The 19,851-nt window shown below is 55.8% G+C and overlaps 1 protein-coding gene across 1 annotated transcript; it reads right to left on the bottom strand.

The window, feature by feature from the left end:
* Window positions 1-3,608: 3,608 nt before the first annotated feature.
* MDK (midkine) lies at window positions 3,609-18,617 on the bottom strand. Its single transcript, XM_024214859.3, has 5 exons — window positions 18,446-18,617; window positions 7,765-7,844; window positions 7,407-7,568; window positions 5,860-6,021; window positions 3,609-4,603 (listed from the first exon to the last, which is right to left on the bottom strand). Exons 2-5 carry the CDS (start codon window positions 7,841-7,843, stop codon window positions 4,578-4,580), a joined length of 429 nt encoding a protein of 142 aa, XP_024070627.1. The 5' UTR covers window position 7,844; window positions 18,446-18,617; the 3' UTR covers window positions 3,609-4,577.
* Window positions 18,618-19,851: the final 1,234 nt, after the last annotated feature.

The following is a 19,851-nucleotide window of genomic DNA, read 5'->3' as shown; positions in this document are numbered from 1 at the left end:
ATTACACAGGTGCGCAGTGTCCCTCAGTGGCTGGGTGGGACTACCGTGTGTCTATACATGGAGGGTCTCCGTTCCCCCACCCCCAGGGATACTGTGCAACTTAGACAAAGGCTGACGTTTTGCCCTGCGAGAGCATCAGCCTCACTGCCACTGCCTTTAGGATAATTTGCATAGTGTTACCCAAAATGCCTTGCGTTTTTTTTTTAATCCTTACAACTCCAGTGGAACCCACTTAAATGAATAAAGGAATCAAACCTGAACCCAAAGGCCTTTCAGTGAGTAATTCGTTCTCAGGGAGCTGGCTTCGGCGTCCAGCCTCCTCACAGACCCTGGGTGTGAGCCATTGATTAGGCTCTGTCCCCAGCCCCACTGGCCTCTCCAGCAAAGCCTTCAACATGCTGTTGGTGGTGCACATGAAGGGTTGAAAGAGAAACACTAAGCCTGAGGCGGTTCTGCTCCCTACACAGAGGGGCTCTGTGGCCACCCGGCAGGGCTAGGTGGTTGCCAAATGTCTGTACTCTATGGCAGGGTCTTTCCCCTTTGTTTCAGCCCCTGCTGCCAGGAACAGAGCCTGATCTCCTTCCCGCAGAACCTCCTGCTGGCCAGGACACTTCTGGCCTCTCCCCTATGTGTCTACTGCTGCAGTGCCCCATATTATTGTCTTTCCTCTTTGTTTCATGCTCACTTTTTGCAGGGGCTGGGAGGGTCTGCGTGTGAGGCTGGCCCAAGCCTGCAGCGGTGGTCTCGCTGTTCATCACCATGCGGGGTGGGGTTTCTGGTCTACCAATTTGTGCTAGAGCTGCAGCAATTCAGGCTGGTGCATGCCCACTTCATAGTACATTTTATTTTATTGGTGACAGACACAACACTGCATTTGGACTGAGGCAGGCTTTGCAATTGGCTTATGGGCCACTAGTGGGTTGCAGCTGATCATTGCCCTGGCTGGATTGCTCTGCTGGCAAGGGAGCTGCTTCATTAAGGCAAATGAATGTCAATTGGTTCAGTTACATTTGTCCTTTCCTGGTCCAGTGGTTTGTGATCAGGGGCTTTCTGGGGCTGCTCAGTCACAGGGCCTGACACCCGTACCATGGGCCTGCAAAGAGTGGGGGGCTGGAATGCAGAGGGGCCTGTGGGGCCAGTGCACACTCTGCCTGGGGGCTGCCTTACACAGCATATGCCCAAGCAACTTCTTATTGGTCTTAGGTCTGGTTTCAATCAGCTCCATCACTGTGCTGGTCTGGTAGCGATAACCCTGCCATAGCTGAGGAATGCCAGTGAGCACAGGTGCCTGGGGCTGGGATTTTCTCCCTTAAAGGCATGGGGGGGAGGGCTGAGGGGAGGACTTAGGCAGCTGCCCCTCAGTGAGGTGTCACTGGCTAGAGGCCTGAGGGCCCCTGCCTGCAGTGATCTCCAACCACACGTGGGCCATTAGGCTGGTGCAGTGGCTTCAGCTAACCCCATGTCTGATGGCACTAGCCTCTTCAGTGGGGCAGTATAATGGCTACCAGCGCTACGCTGGGCTGGGAATGAGGTGAGTGGATTTAAAGACTATCCACACAAGGGAAACATCTGATACATTGGTACCAATGGCCCCTGGTTTCCTCAGCTACCCGCTCGATGTGTTGCCTTCGAATGGGAATTGGGACGGTAGGAGGCCGGGGTGGTTAGATACAGACTAATACAGTGAGGAGCAGGTTCCTGTCCTGTACTTCTGAGTTCAGTACAAAGCTGGCAGCAGATCAGAGAGCTGGAGGGAAGATGCTGATGGCATTTAATTCACTGTTCTCTTAAGGTGGGGATGTGGCATCCAAATTCTGCCTAACCAAGGACCATGGCTGCAGCTTGTTGGGCATCTGCAGGCCAGACTGACATGCTTGAGCAGATGGCGGGCCGCTCCTCTTAGGGCAGGTGGGTCTCTGACTCCCTGGGCAGCAGCATGAGAGAGGAGAGCACAACCCATCCCTGTTGTGGGGTTCAGAGCTCCGAGAGAGGAGCCGCGAAGTCTGACAAGCAGCCCCTTGGGGCTTGGCCATAGGCTGAGTCCTTGGCAGGCCTCCCTCTGCCTTGTGCCACACAGAGGCTAACACAGGCCTTGGGGCAGTGGGCAGAGTCACCCTGTAACTCATTTGTCCTGCCAGAGCCTTTAACTATGGACAGTTGATAGCTCTCTGGAGGTTGACGGCATCTCATTAAGTCTCTTGTTGGCAGTCTAAGTCTATTTGCATCCTCGCCATGCCTGGAGTGGCTGCAGAGACTAATCCTCATAGCAGCGTGTCGTCCTCAATCAGTGTACAACAGCCACGGGAACAAGTCGGGCAGCAAGTCCCACCCAGCTCCTCCAGTCACTTCCCTTCAGCTGCTGCTTTTCCCAGGCTTGCTGGGAGTGGCTAATCCTGGACTAGCCATGGCTTCCTCATAGCCAGGCTCCTACCCCATGCGCCGCAGCCATGCTGGCTTTTAGGCATTGCCCCAGGCCCTGCAGCAGCATTCCTGGCTGATTAGCCCAGCGTTCCCTTGTAGGGATCAGAGCACCGGCTGCAACAGCATTGGGTGGGAGGCTGGCACCGGCACAACTGAGCGCCTCCACAAGTGCTCCTGCCTTATTCTCTGTAGCACCTCCTGCTGGGAGACGCTGTGACTAGAATAGCTAGTAGTGGGCTCCATCTTGTGGGTTAGTCCCATAACTAATCACCTGTGGGACTGGGGAGGTGGGAGTCCAGCATCGTAACCCAGCCGGTTCCATCCAGCTGTAACAGGGGGTTAGACAATCAGAGAAGGGACTTCACTGTTCCATGTGCCTATGAAAAACCAGTCTGAACCCTGGACTGTCACCTGGCTTGTGAAAGCTTTAAGAGCCCGTGTCAGGGTGCAGGGAGGTTATCAGCTTTGCACAAACTCAGACAGCATTCGTAGACACATAGACCAACATGATCATCTAGTCTGACCTCCTGCCCTTCACAGGCCACAGAACCTCACCCACCCACTCCTGTAATAGACTCATAACCTCTGCCTGAGTCACTGACGTCCTTCAATCATGATCTAAAGACTTCAAGAGTTCCTGAGCAAATGGAGCTCAGGGCAAACTCCAGTCAGCTCATGCATCTCCCCAAGGGGGGGATTTGTTCCAATGCTTAGCCAAGCCAGGAAGCCTCCTTTCAAATATGAACCCTTCTCCAATATAATAATAGACTGGCACCATAAACTGCAACCAAGCCCACCTCCCTTGGTAACTATCTGGTTTCCGCACCTTTCCCTCACGGAGGTTTAACCTCATGTAGGAGCTTTGCTCCCAGCATGCCCATGGGTAGAGACCAAGAGCTGCAGTGCCAAGGGTAGCTATAGCTGCTTGATGCCAGCCTACCTGAAATTCTTGTTCTGCTTGCCCTTTCCTACCCCATTATTGGCTTATTTATTTCAACTAAGCCATGATCGGTTTAACAGAGTCCTGGCCCAACCACCCCAGTGGAGCCCTGGCTAACCCTCCAGGCTAGGCAGCAGCCACTGGCCTGATCCAGCAATAACCGTCACTGCAGCTAGTATGTCACAGCCTCTCCTGGCTGGCACCCCGGCAGAGTTCCCAGAACAGAAGCAGAATGTGGTACTAGCGATGGGTTTGTTTTTTAAAGACTTTTATTGGAAAAGAAAAAAAAAATCCCAAAGTGGTGAGGGCTGGCCCAACACCTGTGTGAGAGCAGAAAGCGGGGAGAGGCCACAGTGCCCCAGCACAGACATGGATTAGAAGAAACAGAAGGAAAAGGAAGAGAAAAGGGAAAGGCCCATGAACCTGAGGGAGATTCTTTCCTGGTTGCTGCAGGACTTTTGGGTTTGCACCTGCTGGTGGAAAAGCAGGCAGCAGGAAGGGGTCACCCTGACCGAAGAGGCCAGTCCTCAGGTGAACGACTTGTGAGCAAATGCAGGTGAAGAGGGGGAGGCTACAGGCACACAGCAGACCACCGCTGGGAGGCACACATCGTGCCTCTTGCAAAGTCAAGGAAACCAGAAATAACGAGACACATCTCCAAATGTTTCCATTGCACATGAGCCCAGCCACGCACTGGGGCTCATCCCTTCCTGCTCTCATCATACCTGCCCTCTGTAACCAGGTTACTTGCTAATTCAGTGGTTAGCTTTTCTTTTTCCTTAAAGCACCGCTGTGAATCAGACAGGTCACGAGCTTCCCAGAGACGTGCCAAAGGCCACTTAGCTCCAACAAAGGGTCCAAAACCGTGAAGGGCTCCAGCTGCTCCCAGCCCAGAGCACCCCACGTGCATTGCACTGAATAGCTGAAAACAGAAGCAGAGAAGGGAACACTGGGGTCCAAATAAAGGTGCCAGACAGTGGCACAGAGTGGGTATGGGGAAGGTAAACAGCACCTTCTTCAGGCGAGGGCGGATTTGGTCTCTACACAACTAGTGATTAAAAAAGGCATCATGGTTAAGGATGAAGTTGGGGAAGAGGAAGAATGGAATTTGGCAAAACATCGCCGAGTGGGGGGACCATGCTGCAGCGCCGAGTGGTGTATGTCCAGATGGGTTCAGGCACCGTGTCTAGGAGACGGGAGGGTCGGCCCGTCCCTTCTAGTCCTTCCCCTTCCCTTTCCTGGCTGTTTGAAACAATGGAACAAGACATGAGTTAGTGCATCTGCAGGACGATCCCATTGTATCTGGAGAGGTCACTTCAGCATGTCTGTAGCTCACCTGGTACAAAGCTGCCTGCACGCCACTGGCTTGGGTTTTGGCTGCAGTGGCACATAGGCCAGGCAGCTGCAGTGAATCCAGCCAGGACCAAGGGAGGGTGAACCCTGCTAGTCAGTGCACTTGCCTGGAAAGTCTCTGCTCAGTGGGTACAGTACTTACCATCCCCAGAGTCCCATGTGGTGCTACCATCTGCTAGCGGATCACCCAGACCTCCTGTCCTTTGACATACCAGGAGGCACCATATTATTTGCACTAAACTCAGTTGTGTTTTGGGGGTGTAGTGACCAGGTAGGGCTGGCAGGGAATAGCAGGGGAGGACATCCAACAACTGGTCATGTCCTGGTCACAATCATAGAGTGAGGCCTGCCCAGGCATTGAGGAAACCAGCTCAATAATCTATATACCACTGTCTGGCACTCAAAAGTAGATGGCAAGCACAGATGGCAGTTCCCAGCTACAGCTTTGACTCCAGTGGGCACAAGCAAACTGTATCAAGACCCTTTAATGACCAGCAGTGAGAATGGACTGGGGGCCTTTCATACCTTGAAGGATCCCAAAATGCCTCTCAGGTTTTATAAGCAGAAATTGCTTAAGCCCCATTGAAATGCAACTCTCTGTAGGGTGCACTGCGATGCAACACACCAGGTAAGTAAGGGAGCGAGAGAGGGTGAAATCCTGGCTCTACTGAAGTCCATAGGAGTTTTGCCAATGGAGACAGGATTTCACCTACAGACTCCTGTAGTGGGATTTTGAGCCCTGTGGAATGTAATGATCTGAATAAGAATTTCACCAGGGTAGAGTTAACAACCCAGCTCTTGTGAAAAGAACCAGCGTCTTAAGGAGCCCATGTATCTAGGACCTGAGTGTTTTGTTTCCTCCAACAGATTACTCTTGCATTTGCAGAGAGCTCCACAGACCCTGCCAGCACACAGGGTCAGTACTGACTCAGAGCCCTTCCTAATGAATCACCAGCACCAGTCTGCAGTGTTAGGGCTGTCCTTGGAAGTACAATCCAGACAGACACAGCTTAGCTTGGGAGATCCAACAGGATCACATCCCCACCTGGGATGGCTGCATTCCTCTTGAATGTGTCATGCCCCCGACGTACAATGGCTCTTCCCACACGGAGGTGGGATAAGGACTTCTAGTGGTGGGGACTGACCTTTGGATTTTGACTTGGTCTTGGGAGAACACGGCTTGGTCACTTGAATGGTCTCCTGACACTCGGCATTGTACAGGGCTTTCTTCAGGGTGCCTGAACGGGCCTTTAGACCTGTGGCAGCATCGCACCCGCCCCAGCTCTCAAACTTGTACTTGCAGTCAGCTGGAAGAGAGGTTGGAGCCATTAGTTCTATGCAGGGCCCAGAGTAAATGGCAGCCCGTTAGGAGCCTCAGGAACAGTGTTGGGCTGGCAGCCAAACTATGTTCATGCTGCTCAATCGGACAGCCTGGTATTGCATTCACATTAGTCCAGCCAGCAACCACACTGCCTCGTCAGGCCCTGCAAGACATTGGGTCATCCTACTTGAGTGAATAGCACCAGCCACATGCAGCATGTGGGGCCACTACTGCCCCGTGTCACATGGATGCAACACCCTGATAGCATCTGTATAGCTCTCATGCTCCCTCATGGGGACTTGACACCTGAACTCTGTTCTTCACGGGGCTGCCTCAACAAACAGGCCATTCCAAAAGGTCTGATACCCAAATGGTGAGGCACAGTTAGGCAGCTGGAGGGCAAAGGCAGATGAGGCTACTCGCCCCAGTCCCCATCCCCCTCAAGCTTTGATGATTGCAGCACCAGCTAATATAGTTTCAGAGGGGGCTTGGCCCAGGGGTCGCCAGGTCTCAACTTCTGGGAAGGGAAGCAGGACTCACAAGCCGGGCAAGTGTAAAGCAAAGATCAGTTGTGTGGTACTACTGGGTCAGACTGTCCGGTGAACCCCATTCTGCATCACACTACTGGTGTATCTAACCTGCCCCTGCTGCACTGGGTCAGATCAATGGCCCATACAGCCTGATATCCCTAGGTGTCACCAAGGGCCTAAGGTGGCCTGCACAGCCTTTACTGCAGGGGCCCTCCCAAATGGAGTCCAATAGCAGCAGTTGAATTTGGAACCCTCCAGCTAGGGTTAGTCTCTGCTCATTTCCCTGGTAGTAAATTCCTGCGTTGGCCAGGTGCCCTACCTTCTCTGGGAAGTGGAGAGCTCAGCAACGGCTATTGCTCCTATGGCAGAGCTAACCTGACTTGCGTCTAGCCTTTCATCCATTGCATTGCACCTACAATGCACTGCTCTTTTCCCTATCTCACAGATGTGCTGAACCCAGGAGTGCCCACTGTGCAGCTCATGGCCATCCCAGCCTGTAACAAAGGTGTGGTCTGCAGAGACGACATGTCCCACCATGCAATCCTCTGCCAGGTGGGAATGGCCAGGCCAGACCATTGCATACTGGGACATGCAGGCTCCATATGACACACAGATACATTAGCACATTGGGTGCAAGGCAGTGGAAGGTCAGGTCATAGGTGCACACTTGGGCTCCTGTCTAGCTGCTTGTATGGTCCGGAGAAGGGTAATGTTGGGGCTCCCATATGTTAAAGGGACAACAACCACAAAGACTCCAGCTCCCCACAGCCATGGGAAGCTGGTGGTCCCTGGTTGCCCTCTGAGCCTGGTGAGTCTCTTTGGGATGGGGCTGTGCACTCACCTCCAAACTCCTTCTTCCAGTTGCAGGGGATCTTGCACTTGAGTCTCTTAGTCTCCTCCTTGCAGGTCCCCTCACGGTAGCCCACACCACAGTCTTTGCTGTTTGGGGTGCAAGGCCCCCAGCGCCAATCCTCACACTCGGAGCCGTTCTTCTTCACCTTGTCTGCAGTGCAGAGGAGGGAGCAGGCAGTCACTCCGAAGGATACAGAACAGCAGCTGGTCCCATAGACAGGGGTTCTACCCTCCCTCACTTGCAGCCAGAGACATGAACATCCCCTGCCCCCACCCGTAACCAGCCCCACAGAGTAGAGGATGAGGGACAAGTTCTCTTCCTAAGCAGCCATGAGTTTGCCCCTCACCTTTCTTGTTTTTACCAGCCTCAGAGGCTGCAGCCAGGAGGATCAGCACCAGGAGGAGGAAGAGCCCACGGACCTGCATTCTGCGTGGAAGAAGGGAGATATATAAGCACAGAAAGCCAAGCCTGTGCACTAGGGGGAGGACCCAGGTGTGAGGGATGGCACATGTGAGGAGCGGGACATGGGGCTGATGGTGGGGAGGGAAAGAGGGTTCTGGAACTGATGGGCAGGATTGCTTGGGCTCAGGGGAGCGTGTCTGGGTCACTCTCTTCTGTGCAGCCCCCTCTGGACTCTCCTCACAACCCCAGTGTGTCACTCTGCAGGACAGAGCTGGAAACATGTGCAGTCCCAAACTCTGAGCTGAGATCTCTTCCCTAGGCAAAGCCCAGGGCTGGAGGAGGGACTGAGGGACAGGAAATGGGGGAGAGGCTACCACTCTGAGCGCCATCAGCCCTAATGCTTGGCCTGGCCTAGCAGGAGGGAGTCAGGGCCCTTTCTAGGGCTCTGTGTGTCAAGTGGGAGCCTCACCTAGCTGCAAGATTCGGGAGGCTCCTAAGCCAGGCTCGGGGACAGGGATGGGACACAGGCAGCCATTGTAGTCTGCAGGAAAGTGAGGCTGGCTTGCCACCACAGACCAACAAACAGTGAGTGTGACAGGACCAGACTCCCCAGCCTGTGTGTGTCCCCAACTTACAAGCCCTCCAGGCTGTGGGACATTCAGACATAGACAGAGTCTGCAGAGGGTCCATGGTACAATCCAGCTCCCACTCCAATCCTCCCCTTCCAAACTGGATGGTCAGGGCTCACAGTGGGGTGTCTGCAGCCATATTTAAATAGATGCTACCTTAGATTACAGAGGTGCATGAAGGAAGGAGGAGTGAGTCCTTCCCACTACAGAGTGAGGGACGGATAAGGTGACCCCAGATACCCTGTCCAGCCCATCCCTCTAGCTGGGTGAGGAGTAGGCGCCCCCCCCCCTCCAATAATGAGTTCCCCAGTGTTCCAGCAGCTCAACCCCTTTTATCCTGCTGCTGGCCTCAATACTGAGCTTATGGGCATGAGGCAGTGGGCCCAGCATGCATGTCCCTACCTCACAACCATATGCCTGTCCCTCTGGGAACTCGGTGTAGTCTAAATGCTGCCCCTTCAGACCCACCTTGACCAGGAGCAGGGGGCCTGACAGGATTTGACTTTCAGGGTTCCACAGGTATGAACAAAGAGGAAAGTCAGCTCCTAGTGGAGAAGGGCCTGGGGGGAGAGGGGGAAGGGCAGGCAGGGGTGGGGGTGAGCAGAGCCTTCATATGCTAAATGCAGACAAACCATTGGGAATCCCAAGGTCTTGCCCACATCAAAAGGCAGTCGCCTCCTCCCTGAACCAGCCAGGAAGGCACATCTGGATGGGCATGTCACCACCGAGATGTGAGCAGACTTTGGTTTTAAGTTGCCAACCCTCCAGGATTGTCTTGGAGACTCCAAGAATAGAAGATTAATCGTTAATTCAAGATTATGTCACATGATGAAACCTCCAGGAATACATAAAACCAAAACTGGCACCCCTAGCTGGTTTCCAGGTGAAGGAAACCGGAGAGTGAAAAGGAGGGGGCAGCCAAAGGTACCAGCCAGGGCTTGTCCACACCAGCCTGGTGAGGAGGCAACTTACAGCCACACGCACAGAGCCCACCCTGAGAGGATCACAGATGATCACAAAGCTGTAACTATCTTTATATGCCTCTATGTACGGAGAGTCAGGTTTCGCTGTGGAAGTGGCCGGATTCCTGGCCTCTTCTGGGTTCTACAGGCTCTGCTGTAGCCACGTGAAAAACCAGGCCCTGTGCGCAAGTTAGAGAAGGCCTTTAGCTCTGCACAACACTTGGGCCTGATTCTTTCTCTCCCCCCTTCCCCCCCTCAAGCTCCCACTGATGTACGGTGGTGGGAAAGTGCAGGATTGGGCCCTGCTTTTCAGCTTCCCTGGAGTCACCTTCTCTGTCCCCTCCTGCGGGAGGGACCCCTTCCGGTGAGTATCAGGGTGGGAAGAGGGCTCAGGCCTCCTGGTACAGGGTGTGGGTTGGTACATTAACATCACAATCTCTTCTCCTCCCCAGTTTCAAACCAGGAGCAGCCAAGAGGAGGCTGGGAAAGCCAATCTGCCTGAGGGTGGGATTTGTGCTGCTCCGGCCCTTGGAAAGCTGTTTGTCCTGTTTGTCTGCTGGCAGTAATGAGCCTCTGCTCCCTACTCCCCAGCCCCAGTGGTTCCCCAGCCCCCTTCCATGCCCACATTTCCCAGTGCCTCTTTTATCCAGCGCCCAGCAGGCGCCTCGCCCACGCCAAAGATCCTCGACGTTGGGGGGACGGCAGCTGCCATGGAACCTTTATCCGGCTCCAAAAGAATCCAGGGCAGAAAAAAACCACGACCATCAGTTTTTGAGAACTAAAACAGAAGATTAAAAAAACCCCCCACACAATGTGGAGCTCATGTGGCGCTTTAGAAGTGAAGCTGCTCCCCCTGCTGGCTCCCTTAATGTCAGTCCATTACCATATCGCCACAAAGGGACCATGGATGCAGAAGGCCAGTCTGTGTAGGGGGAGGGGGAAGACATGGAAGTAGGAGTTGTGCATGTGTAACCCACACATTTCCTGGGTGGGGTGTTCTGGCCCATCTAGTGGCACGGAGACCACTTAGAGAGAGATAAAATGAGTCTGCTCTACAGCCTTAGCTAACAGCTAGTTGGCTTTTAGCTCATGCAGTAGAGGCTCATGCACTAAGCTCCAGAGGCCCCAGGTTCAGTCCTGCCCACCGATGACTGGGGGGGCTGTCAGTGTTACAGGTGTGCATGCACATGCCTCTGTGTTTGAATGTGCAATGGAGGAACTTGTGCACAGTGGGAGAGCATGTATGTCATGCATCTGTGGATGCATGATGGGGGAGTGTGTCTGGAGAGAGTATGTGCACAGTGGGACTGTGCACGTGTTTGTACTATTGAGCAGTGGGTACATTTGTTAAGTTGACTGAGTTTCTACTTTAGCTCCACACCTGCTGACTTCTTTGACAGGGCCCCTGGCTAGGGTTGCAGTCAGAGGTGCAGTGTCCCTGCGTGGGCAGGTCAGTGACTCAACTCTCCTCCCACTCACTACACCCTGTTAGTTTCCAGTAAATAAGGTGGCTAGAAATGGGCCCAACTCCAAATCAGAGACCTGGAGGGTGGGACCCAGAATCCAGACTCAGAATTCCCCAGCTCACCTGTTTCCACTGTAGACTGAACCCTAAGCCCGGATGCCCCTGCATCGGATGGGGTTGAAATCTAGCTCTGGAGCCCTTTCTAGAGCTGTTCTGCAAAAAGCTTCTTTGGTGGGGTCTGAGCTGCTGCTGACATCAATGCATCTGTCCCCTCCTCAAAGCTCCAGGAGATCCCGCAGCATTGTGGGTGTGAACAAAGGGTCCTGGCAGTGGGGGGATGGGCAACAGCTTTTCACCTGCTCTTCCCATGACTAACGAGAATTCCTCTGATGTTTTCCCCATTGGTGGCATTTCCGTGAAGGGCAGTAATAGACACATTGAGCTGGTACAGCCAGTGACAATGCCAACTTCCCCCACACCCACCAAAGGCCAATACCAAGGGGTTGGTGGGTGACAATGTCAGAGGGTAACCTGCACATTAAATAGGTACAACTTCACCACCAGGGGGAGCTAGACAGGTTGCACCTGAAGCCCAGGCTCCCAGCTGGCAGAAAGATCAAGGCAGCAGGGACTGCACTAAGCTACTGCTCACAATGCTTTTTAAGCTTGAGGCATCATTCTGATTGAAGAGATGGGGTGAGGGGGAAGAGGGTGTCAAGCAGAGGTTGCCCTGGAAATTATGTCATTAATAGCCCCATTTTCCAAAGTGATGCTTGATTCTAAGAGGTGCTGAACCAGCTGGATTTGTGGGTCCACAGTGTCTCAAATACAGCAGAGATCAAAGGGGAGAGGACCGTAGCTCCCAAACCAGAGTTTGTCCCATTCTGGAAGGCCAGGCCCCAGTCTTTCCATTACAAATCCCGTACACCTCACCCAGGCTTGGAGCTTAAACAGAAGGGGACAGGCCCCAGGCCGCTTGTGCAGAAGAGGGAGAAAACCCCTATACATGGAATGGCAACCGCCAACCCAGGGAGCAGGTGAAATCCAGGTACTAGGAGGGGAGGGGATTAGCTGAGCATTAAGGTTACAGCTGCTTGGAGCCAATGCATTTGCAGATGTGATGCTTCCCACTAGGTCCATATACAGGGGGCGCAGCTCTGCTTGGCTTCACCTTCTGCCCTGTACCAAGTGCATTGCCAGGCTATTCACTGGTCAGCCCCTTTTCCCCACCTACAAGCCCCAGGAAACCAGGGAAACATGGCACACACCTTCTCACTGTTGCTTATGACTAGGCAGTTCCCAAGTGTGATGGCAGCACACCCAGCCTGGCTCCAGTGAATCAACTGCCCCAGCTGTGTGAGACCCTCTCTGCAGGCCTGTTATAGGAGGGGACACACTGGGTGCAGTGTGGGGGGAGAAACACTGGGTCAACTTTCGCTCCCTTCCCCCACACGGTCACCCCGGCAGCATGCTGGGGAAAGCAGCTCTGTTCGTTATTCAGGCTCCAGTGCACTCACCTTTTGTGTGTCCGTTGCTGTGAAGCTCTTGGCTTCACTCTGAATTGAACTGTCACAGAGAATTACACAGCCTGGCTGGTTGAAGGCAGAGCTGAGGGGACAAGAGCCGCCTTCCGCTTTTCCTACCTCAGCTGGGAATTATCATGGGGAACCCAGCGCCAGCCAGAACAAGCTCATGCCCCTTCCCACCAAACTCTCCTCAAAGAGGCTGCAAGGACAAGAGCTCAGCATTGAGAACGAGCCAGAACAGCCCACCTTCCGGAGGCAGAGGCTGGGAGCTCACTACAGCCAACCCTGCTGCCCTGCTCTCTACAGCACCTCCTGCTGGGAGTGGATGGGACTAAGGTAACTAAGAGCCCCCCTAGAGACAGTGTCCTATCCAATTCCCTACTGGGCCCTCAGAGCAGCACCTTAAACTCTATCTCCCCTTTTACTCAGACTCTCCCATTCACCTCCACTCTGACCTCTGCTTCTGCCTTGGCCCTGGGCTATCCTCTGCCCACCTCAGCAACGTGGCCTTGTGTAACACAGCCTCCAGTCTGCTCAAGGTGATATTCCCATCTCCTCTGGCCTGGGCTAATGCAGCTCCCTCCTCTCCAGCCTTCAACACTTGCAGACCTCTTCATTGGCTGCTCAGTGCAAACTGGCTGTCCTTATTTTTAAAACTCTCCATGGAGTTAGTCCATTCTACATCATGGACTTTGTCTCTTTGTTTCTTCTGCTCTTCTAGTACCAGTCTCCTTTCTGCTATATCCCTCAACTTCTTCCCTGCCCCCAGTACGGGTGTGAGAGCCTTCTCTGCAACTGGGATACCACACAGGCATGACTGCCCTCCCTGGTGCACAGTAAGCATGTCCTCCACCTTCTGGAGGCAGGATGCACTACCCTGTCCTCTGCTGTGAGCATAAACCCCTAGGAAACAGTTCCAAAAACAAAACGAGAGTCCTCGTTTCAGTGTGACCTACCAGAACTCTGTGTCTGAGCTCCCCCTGCAGGGGCAGCAGCTAAACACTAGTTTCAAAATGCTGTCCCAGTGATAGACAAGCGTAGGACAGACAAGCAAAACAGGGCAGGGGGTGGACAGGCTTGGCTAAAGCCCTGGCCTAGGGAGCAAGGAGTTCTGGGTTCTGTGCCAAGCTCTACTACTGAGTTGCTATGCAAGTCACTTTCCATCCATGTGCCTGAGTTGGAAAGAAAACAAAAACAAAAACCCCAACCCTTGGAGATAAACTCAGGCCATTATTCAGTCTATGGTATTCCGTGGAGAAAGAGAGGGAACAAAAATGTTCAGAATAATTTCAGTCCCCCTGATGGTTCCAATTCCAGATAAAAATAACTTGAAATGTGCTTGCAAAACTGTCGGTCCTTTTTGCAACTGACTCCACCTGCCCCCTTGCTGGCTAATTACATTGTTCACAAGTTTGGCTCCTCAGATGTTCAAATCCAGGGTACCTATCCCTCATGCCTGCTCTCTCCCAAGCAGGCTGTCTATGCTGAGCTGTGAGAGTTTATACAGATTTTGGCAGCATCTCCCATTGCCAAGGATTTCACTCACTTTGGCTCAGACCTCTGGGTGATACTGGAATGGGATCCAAAATGCCAAACATAATAATGAGGGGTCTTGGGACCCCATCTGATCTGCACTCTGTGCCAGGCAATACCAGCTGCGGTTGCCACTCCTGCATACTTCCCTGCCCCCATACCTGACTGCTCCCTCTGCAGCCACTAGACCTCTGGTTCTTGTTGCTGCTGCCTGGAAAGGCCCTGAGAGACCCTAGGGAGTGAGGAACATCGCTTTGCTGCTAATCCTATCTGCATCCTTTTCAACACGGGGACCCCTCTGCTTGGCTCACACTGCAGCTGGGTCAGACAGCTGAGCCTCTGAGTCCGTGAAGCACAGGACAGGGGCAGAAGGGGGTCAACCACCACCCCCTCCCTTTGGAACCTTGGTGCTTTCCCTAGAGCTGAGCAGCTCTTACTCCCCAAGGACGGGAGCAGCACATCCTCCCTGCCAGGATCTCAGTACTGGAGGGAGCCAGGGCAGGGGATGCTAAACCTTCCCCATGGACTCATTATATGCAACAAGGGGCAGGTACCCTAACGCTCTGGAGCCGGTGAGAGAGCAGGACTGTCTGGGGTTAGTGAGCTTTCTCCAGGGACCATGATAACCTGCCCTTCGTGGTAGGGAAAAGGGCCTATTCTGAGGCGGGAGGAGTTGCCTGTTGCCCCTTACCACCTGGGATGGGCTGATTCATTCCACAGCCTCCCCTTCAGCCCTGGCTTGCAGGAGCCTGGCTGCCTGTGGTTAAAGCTGCAGCCGGGAGGGAGACTGGGGAGGCTGGCTGCCTACCCATCCATCACATGCACCTCCTGCTAAATCTGCCCTGCTCCTTGCCTATGGCCCTTTCAGGGAAGGCCACTGACCTTCTATACCATGCTGAGACCAGCCCCCTGCTCTGACGCCATTCCCCCCTCCCCTCCAAGACATCCTTCCCCTTCAGTAGTCACATCCCTCTAGGTGTCTCCAAGCCATTCTCCTGCTCTGAACACCCCCTGCCCTCTTCCTCCACATCCTCTCAGGCTTCTTGCCTTGACCCCTCCTTCCTCCCCACTGAGCATCTCCTTGGATTTCATCCTCAGTGGGGTCTTCAGTGTCTCTTTGGTTTTGACCCTCTCTGTCCTGACTCCCTTCTGTCCTCTGCCCCATAGGGCCAGATGCTCTTCCCCTCCCATAATGGCCCTGGCAGGGTGAGTGCAGATGTTGCTCTAGTGCAGGGGTGGGCAAACTACTGCTCGCGGGCCACATCCGGCCTGCGGGACCATCCTGCCTGGCCCCCGAACTCCTGGCCCGGGATGCTCACCCCCGGCCCCTCCCCTGCTGTCCCCCCTCCCCCGCAGCCTCAGCTCGCTCGCTCCGCTGCTGGTGCAATGCTCTGGGCAGTGGGACTCTGAGCTCCTGGGGCAGCGCGCTGCAGAGCCTGGCCTGACCTGGTCTCTATGCTGTGTGGTGGCAGCAGCGTGGCCCGGCTCCAGCCAGGCGGTGCGGCTGTAGCGCCGCCAGCCACCAGTGCTCCAGGCAGCGCGGTAAGGGGGCAGGGAGCAGGGGGGGTTGGATAGAGGGCAGGGGAGTTCGGGGTGGTGGTCAGGAGGTGGGGGTGTAGATGGTGATCGGGGGGGAAACAGGGGATTGAATGGGGGCAGGGGTCCTGGGCGGCAGTCAGGAAGGAGGGGGGGGTTGGATGGGGCAGCAGGGGGCAGTCAGGGACAGGCGTTATGGGGGCAGTCAGGGGACAGGGAGAAGGGGTGGTTGGATGGGGCAGAGGTTCCAGGGGGGCCGTCAGGAATGAGAGGAGGGGTTGGATGGGGCAGCGGGGGTCCGAGGGCAGTCAGGGGACAGGGGTCCCAGAGGGGCCATCAGGGAACAGGGGGGGTTGGATGAGGCAGGAGTCCCGGGAGGGGGGGCAGATAGGAGGTGGGGGCTGGGCCACGACCCCCTCCCCTAACCAGCCCTCCATACAATTTACGAAACCCAATGTGGCCCTTAGGCCAAAAAGTTTGCCCGCCCTTGGACTAGTGAATAGCCCCAGCTCTGGGGCCAGGGCAGGTCAGTTCAATGTGCCCAGCGTGCACTGGCCTCCAGGTCTGACTGGGTGGCAGCTGCTCTGTAGCGTGAGGCTGTATCACCATGGGCTGTTTTCTCCCCTGTTACGCTCAGTCCTTTCCCCTGGACATGGGGTGGCACCGTTCTTGGGCTTCCTTGGATTTTGCAGAATGAAGCAGAAAGTGTCTCAGCTGCCAGCTCTCCTCGCCCCCTGCGTTGTCAGGTCACTCCAACACCTCCTCCTGCACAGAGAACTGTCCCCATGGCCCAACCTCTCCTTCCCAAGGACCTGCAAATCTGGCCCATTCAAACCTCGCCTTCCCCTGCAGATCCAGACACAGGCAGTGCCCCAGCTCCATAGCCATCTAGCCCCGGGAGATTCCTCACAGACTCTACAGATGCCCTCCTGGAATCTCCCCAAAGTCCTGCCTCTCCTGCTCCCTCTGCCAATCTGGTGAGACCTTTCTCCCCCAACCACCACTTGGCAAAGGAATCCACGGACTTCTCTTTATCTGGCCCCAGTCCACGAGGGCACCCACAACAGCACCTCCTCCTCCAGCACAGCCAGCTTCCAATCATCCCTTCCCTCTAGTGTCCTTTGGTTCCTGCTCCCCCATTACTGCCTGTGTGGGCAGCTCCTTCCCCCCAGACCTTTCCCAGCTCATTCTGCTGCTCTCTCCCCTTCCTCTTCTCAGCAAAGTGCATGAGAGCAGCACTCCCTGCTCACCCAACAGCTTCCTGGGCCATTTCAGTCTGAGCTTCACCATCCAAACCGCCCCCTCCTTCTTGTAGTTAACCTGTAGCTCCCTCCTCATGCTCCCTGACCTTCCTGCAGCTTCCACACTGCAGGGCTAGATTCCCCTCCCCCTCCCCCTGCTTCTGATCCTGCCTTCCAAGACACCTGTGCTGGGGCTTCCCATGAAGCTGATTTCTTAGCCCTCTCCTCTTCTCCACCTACCTTTCACCTAGTGGGAGCCTGTCACTATACAAACCTCTGGTCACAGCTAGCAATCTCTGGGGATTGGCCCCACCCCAGAGTGGGTGTTACCAGAGTGGAAGCGAGGAGAGGCTGCTCCAGATGGTGTAGAGAAGAAGGCTCTTGCACAACCCGTGGTGAGCACGTGAGGGGACAGAGATGGGCAAGGAGGAGAGAGGCAAGGTCTGGGCGGTTGGCTGGAGCCGTCCATGGGTGGTTTTAAGGAGGCGATTGGAGCAATGGCCCGGGAGCTAGTGGAGGCGCTGCAGGGACTGTGAGAACTGGGTTGGGCCCAGAGCGGGCAGGGACTAAGGTGGGCCCAACACTCTTCCCACGTCCACAACTCAGCCCAGCAAGGGAGCCCCTGGGGGCCAGCCTGAAAGCCCAGCCCCCACCCTTCCAGGGCCCGGGGTAGGAGTTTAACACAGAACAGAGCCCCCAGCAGCCCACCCCTGAGCCTTCGGGCTGGGGGGTCACAGCCCAGAGCCCTCCGCCCCTCCCCCCGCCCCAAGATACTGGAGAGTTGGGCGGGGGTCACAGCAGGGCAGGAGGGTGAGACTATTCTGGGCCTCGGGGGCTTTCTTCCTGCGGAGCGGGGCCCCTGGAAAGGCCTGGTGTGGCGGAGTCCCGTTCTAGCGCTGCTGCTCCTTCCGCAGCAGGGGGAGCGCAGCCTGCTCCGCGCCCAGCGGGACCCCCGCCCCACCAGCGCGGGGAGAAAGAGCCGCCTCGCCTTCTTCCGCTGCAGGCTGGAGAGGGGCCACGAGCCAGAGCTGGGGATGAACCGCGCAGGGGGTCGGGGTGCCGGCTCCAAGCGACCCCCCCCCCGGCCGGGAACGTGCTTGGTGGGTCCTAGGACGGGATCAGGGCTGGACACTGAGGCACGGCAGCCCGGGGAACCCTGAGTCCAGTCGGGCAGAGGGGCCGGGGGCACCAGCGGCGGTGCCAAGGATTCATTTCCTTCCCCAGACCCCCTGCAGCTCATAGCACTTCACCTTCGCCTCCCCGAGGGAAGACCCGCGAGCCCCTTGTTAGGGGGGTGGGGAAACTGAGGCACGGAGCAGGGACTTACCCCAGGTCACGCAGTGAGTCAGTGACAGAGTTCTGCCTCCCTGAGGCACTGGGCACCGCTAAGGTGCCCATCAGGGTGGTGTCCTGGCGGCCAGAGGGGCAGGGGCACAGATCCCTCTTTTCTGTGCGGAGGGGGCAGAGCAGCAGGTTACAACCCCCCCGCCCCCGGTGTTCTAGATACACCGCGACTCCTCGCTGGTCCCAGCGTGCCCGGCAGATGACAGCCCCTCCCGCGCCGATCAATATTCCCCAGGAACCTGCCCTGGGCTGCGGCGAGACTCGGGGCAGGATCGCCCCGGGACTCCGGGCTGCTGCGCACGCTGGCGGGGGCTTTGAGCCGCGTTCCCCATCCAGAGGAGCCGCCGGCAGCGGGGGAGCGTCGCCCTGCGCTTCGGCGCTGCACTTACTTGTCTGGGCGCTGCGCTTTGCTCTGGTGCTCGGTGTCCGCGCGGCTCCCGGGGGTTAATCGCTCGCTGCCCCGCCGCCGCGCTCCTGAGCTCCTTCCCTTTGTGTCTTCAGAACTAGTTTCAGCTGGTCACATGTGGACACCACCTCGCGGAGCACAGCGGCCCCTGACGTCGCTCCCAGCTGACAACAAAAGGTAGTTCTAGCCCAAACTTCGCAGGCCCCGCCCCCTGCGCGGAGAACCAGGCCCGGCAACAAAAGCAGGAGCCCAGCAGCGCTCCAGCGGCAAATCGTGCCCCGGGGCCGCCTGGGGTTGGGGAAGGAAGAAACTGCCCCTGTCTGTTCCTAGCCGCAGGCCTGCTGGCTTGAACCCCATTACAAGACCTGGTGGTAAAGACATAGGGCCAGCACGTAAGGTAAGCAGACAAAGTACAGTCCAAACCCAGTGCCAAAGGCCAGGGCACACAGCATGACAGGGAGAGACCTGGACTGCCAGACCCTTTCTACTCCAGTGTCAGGAGGGAGCCAGGAGACCCCTCAAAGGATCAGGCATCATGAAAAACATCTGATCAAACACTGAAGAAGCAAAACTGTAACCCAGCTGGGGAGTTAGCGATGGCATCACCCACTCAGCAACCTGCCTCCAGATCAGGCATGGGCAGCAGTGACCAATAGAAACTGCAGCAAACAAAATTTGTGACCTTATCCCCGGTGCCTTGTATCCACCCCAGACAGAGACTTGAGGGGGTCTGTTTCTTTGTTACCCTTTTGCAGTACTGGTCATGCCAGTGAAGTCTCTTGGGTTGAATTGAATTGACTCAGGGGCAGATTCAAGGGGGATGTGACAAGGCAGGGGAGGATACATGTCAAAGTGTGGATCAAAGGGGCATCACTTACCCACTGAGGGGACCTGAGACAAGGGGCCAGTTCTACCCCTTAGAGTCAGACCCACCTCTGAATCTGGCACAGTGACTCCAAGTCCTATTTGCCGACAGTTTCAGATGGTATCTCTGGCATGATGGCGTTCTAGGACCTGCACAGTGATTTCAGTGACTCCTTGGGCTCCACGGACAATGCCTTAGGCTCCCGTGCAGCCTCCCAGGCACTGACTGACCAACAGCAAACCTGTGCTGAGCCAGCCTCCCACTTATGGGCCAGCCCTGTTCCTGGTGGAGGTGCACTCCCCTCCCTGCTGCACAGACACAGCTCCTGCATGCTGATCCAGGGCCCACCCCACACTGCCCCATACCCTGTTTACCCTCCCCCCCCCAGCCACAACATAGCCTATTCATGCACTGATACCATACCCACTCTAGGCTATCGTGGCCCCATGCACTACCACCTCTGAATCTGGTCCAGCGACTCTGCAACCCCTATCCTGGGATGCATCTTTCCCCCCCTGCTTGGA

This window comes from Terrapene carolina, unplaced genomic scaffold (assembly GCF_002925995.2).
Source record: "Terrapene carolina triunguis isolate 2854851 unplaced genomic scaffold, T_m_triunguis-2.0 Scaffold96, whole genome shotgun sequence".
In the NCBI taxonomy this organism is placed as follows: domain Eukaryota; kingdom Metazoa; phylum Chordata; order Testudines; family Emydidae; genus Terrapene; species Terrapene triunguis.
Note: the sequence above shows the minus strand (reverse complement) of the source record. Positions and strands in the feature narration are given on the sequence as shown.

What these genes read in the sequence shown, in the direction of transcription:
- MDK (XM_024214859.3), bottom strand. Translation starts at nt 7,843, where the DNA reads ATGCAGGTCCGTGGGCTCTTCCTCCTCCTGGTGCTGATCCTCCTGGCT. An exon ending in CTGGAAGAAGGAGTTTGGAG is followed by an intron (nt 6,022 to 7,406) that starts GTGAGTGCACAG and finishes CCTCTCTTCCAG; the next exon opens with CTGACTGCAAGTACAAGTTT. An exon ending in GACCAAGTCAAAATCCAAAG is followed by an intron (nt 4,604 to 5,859) that starts GTCAGTCCCCAC and finishes TGTTTCAAACAG; the next exon opens with CCAGGAAAGGGAAGGGGAAG.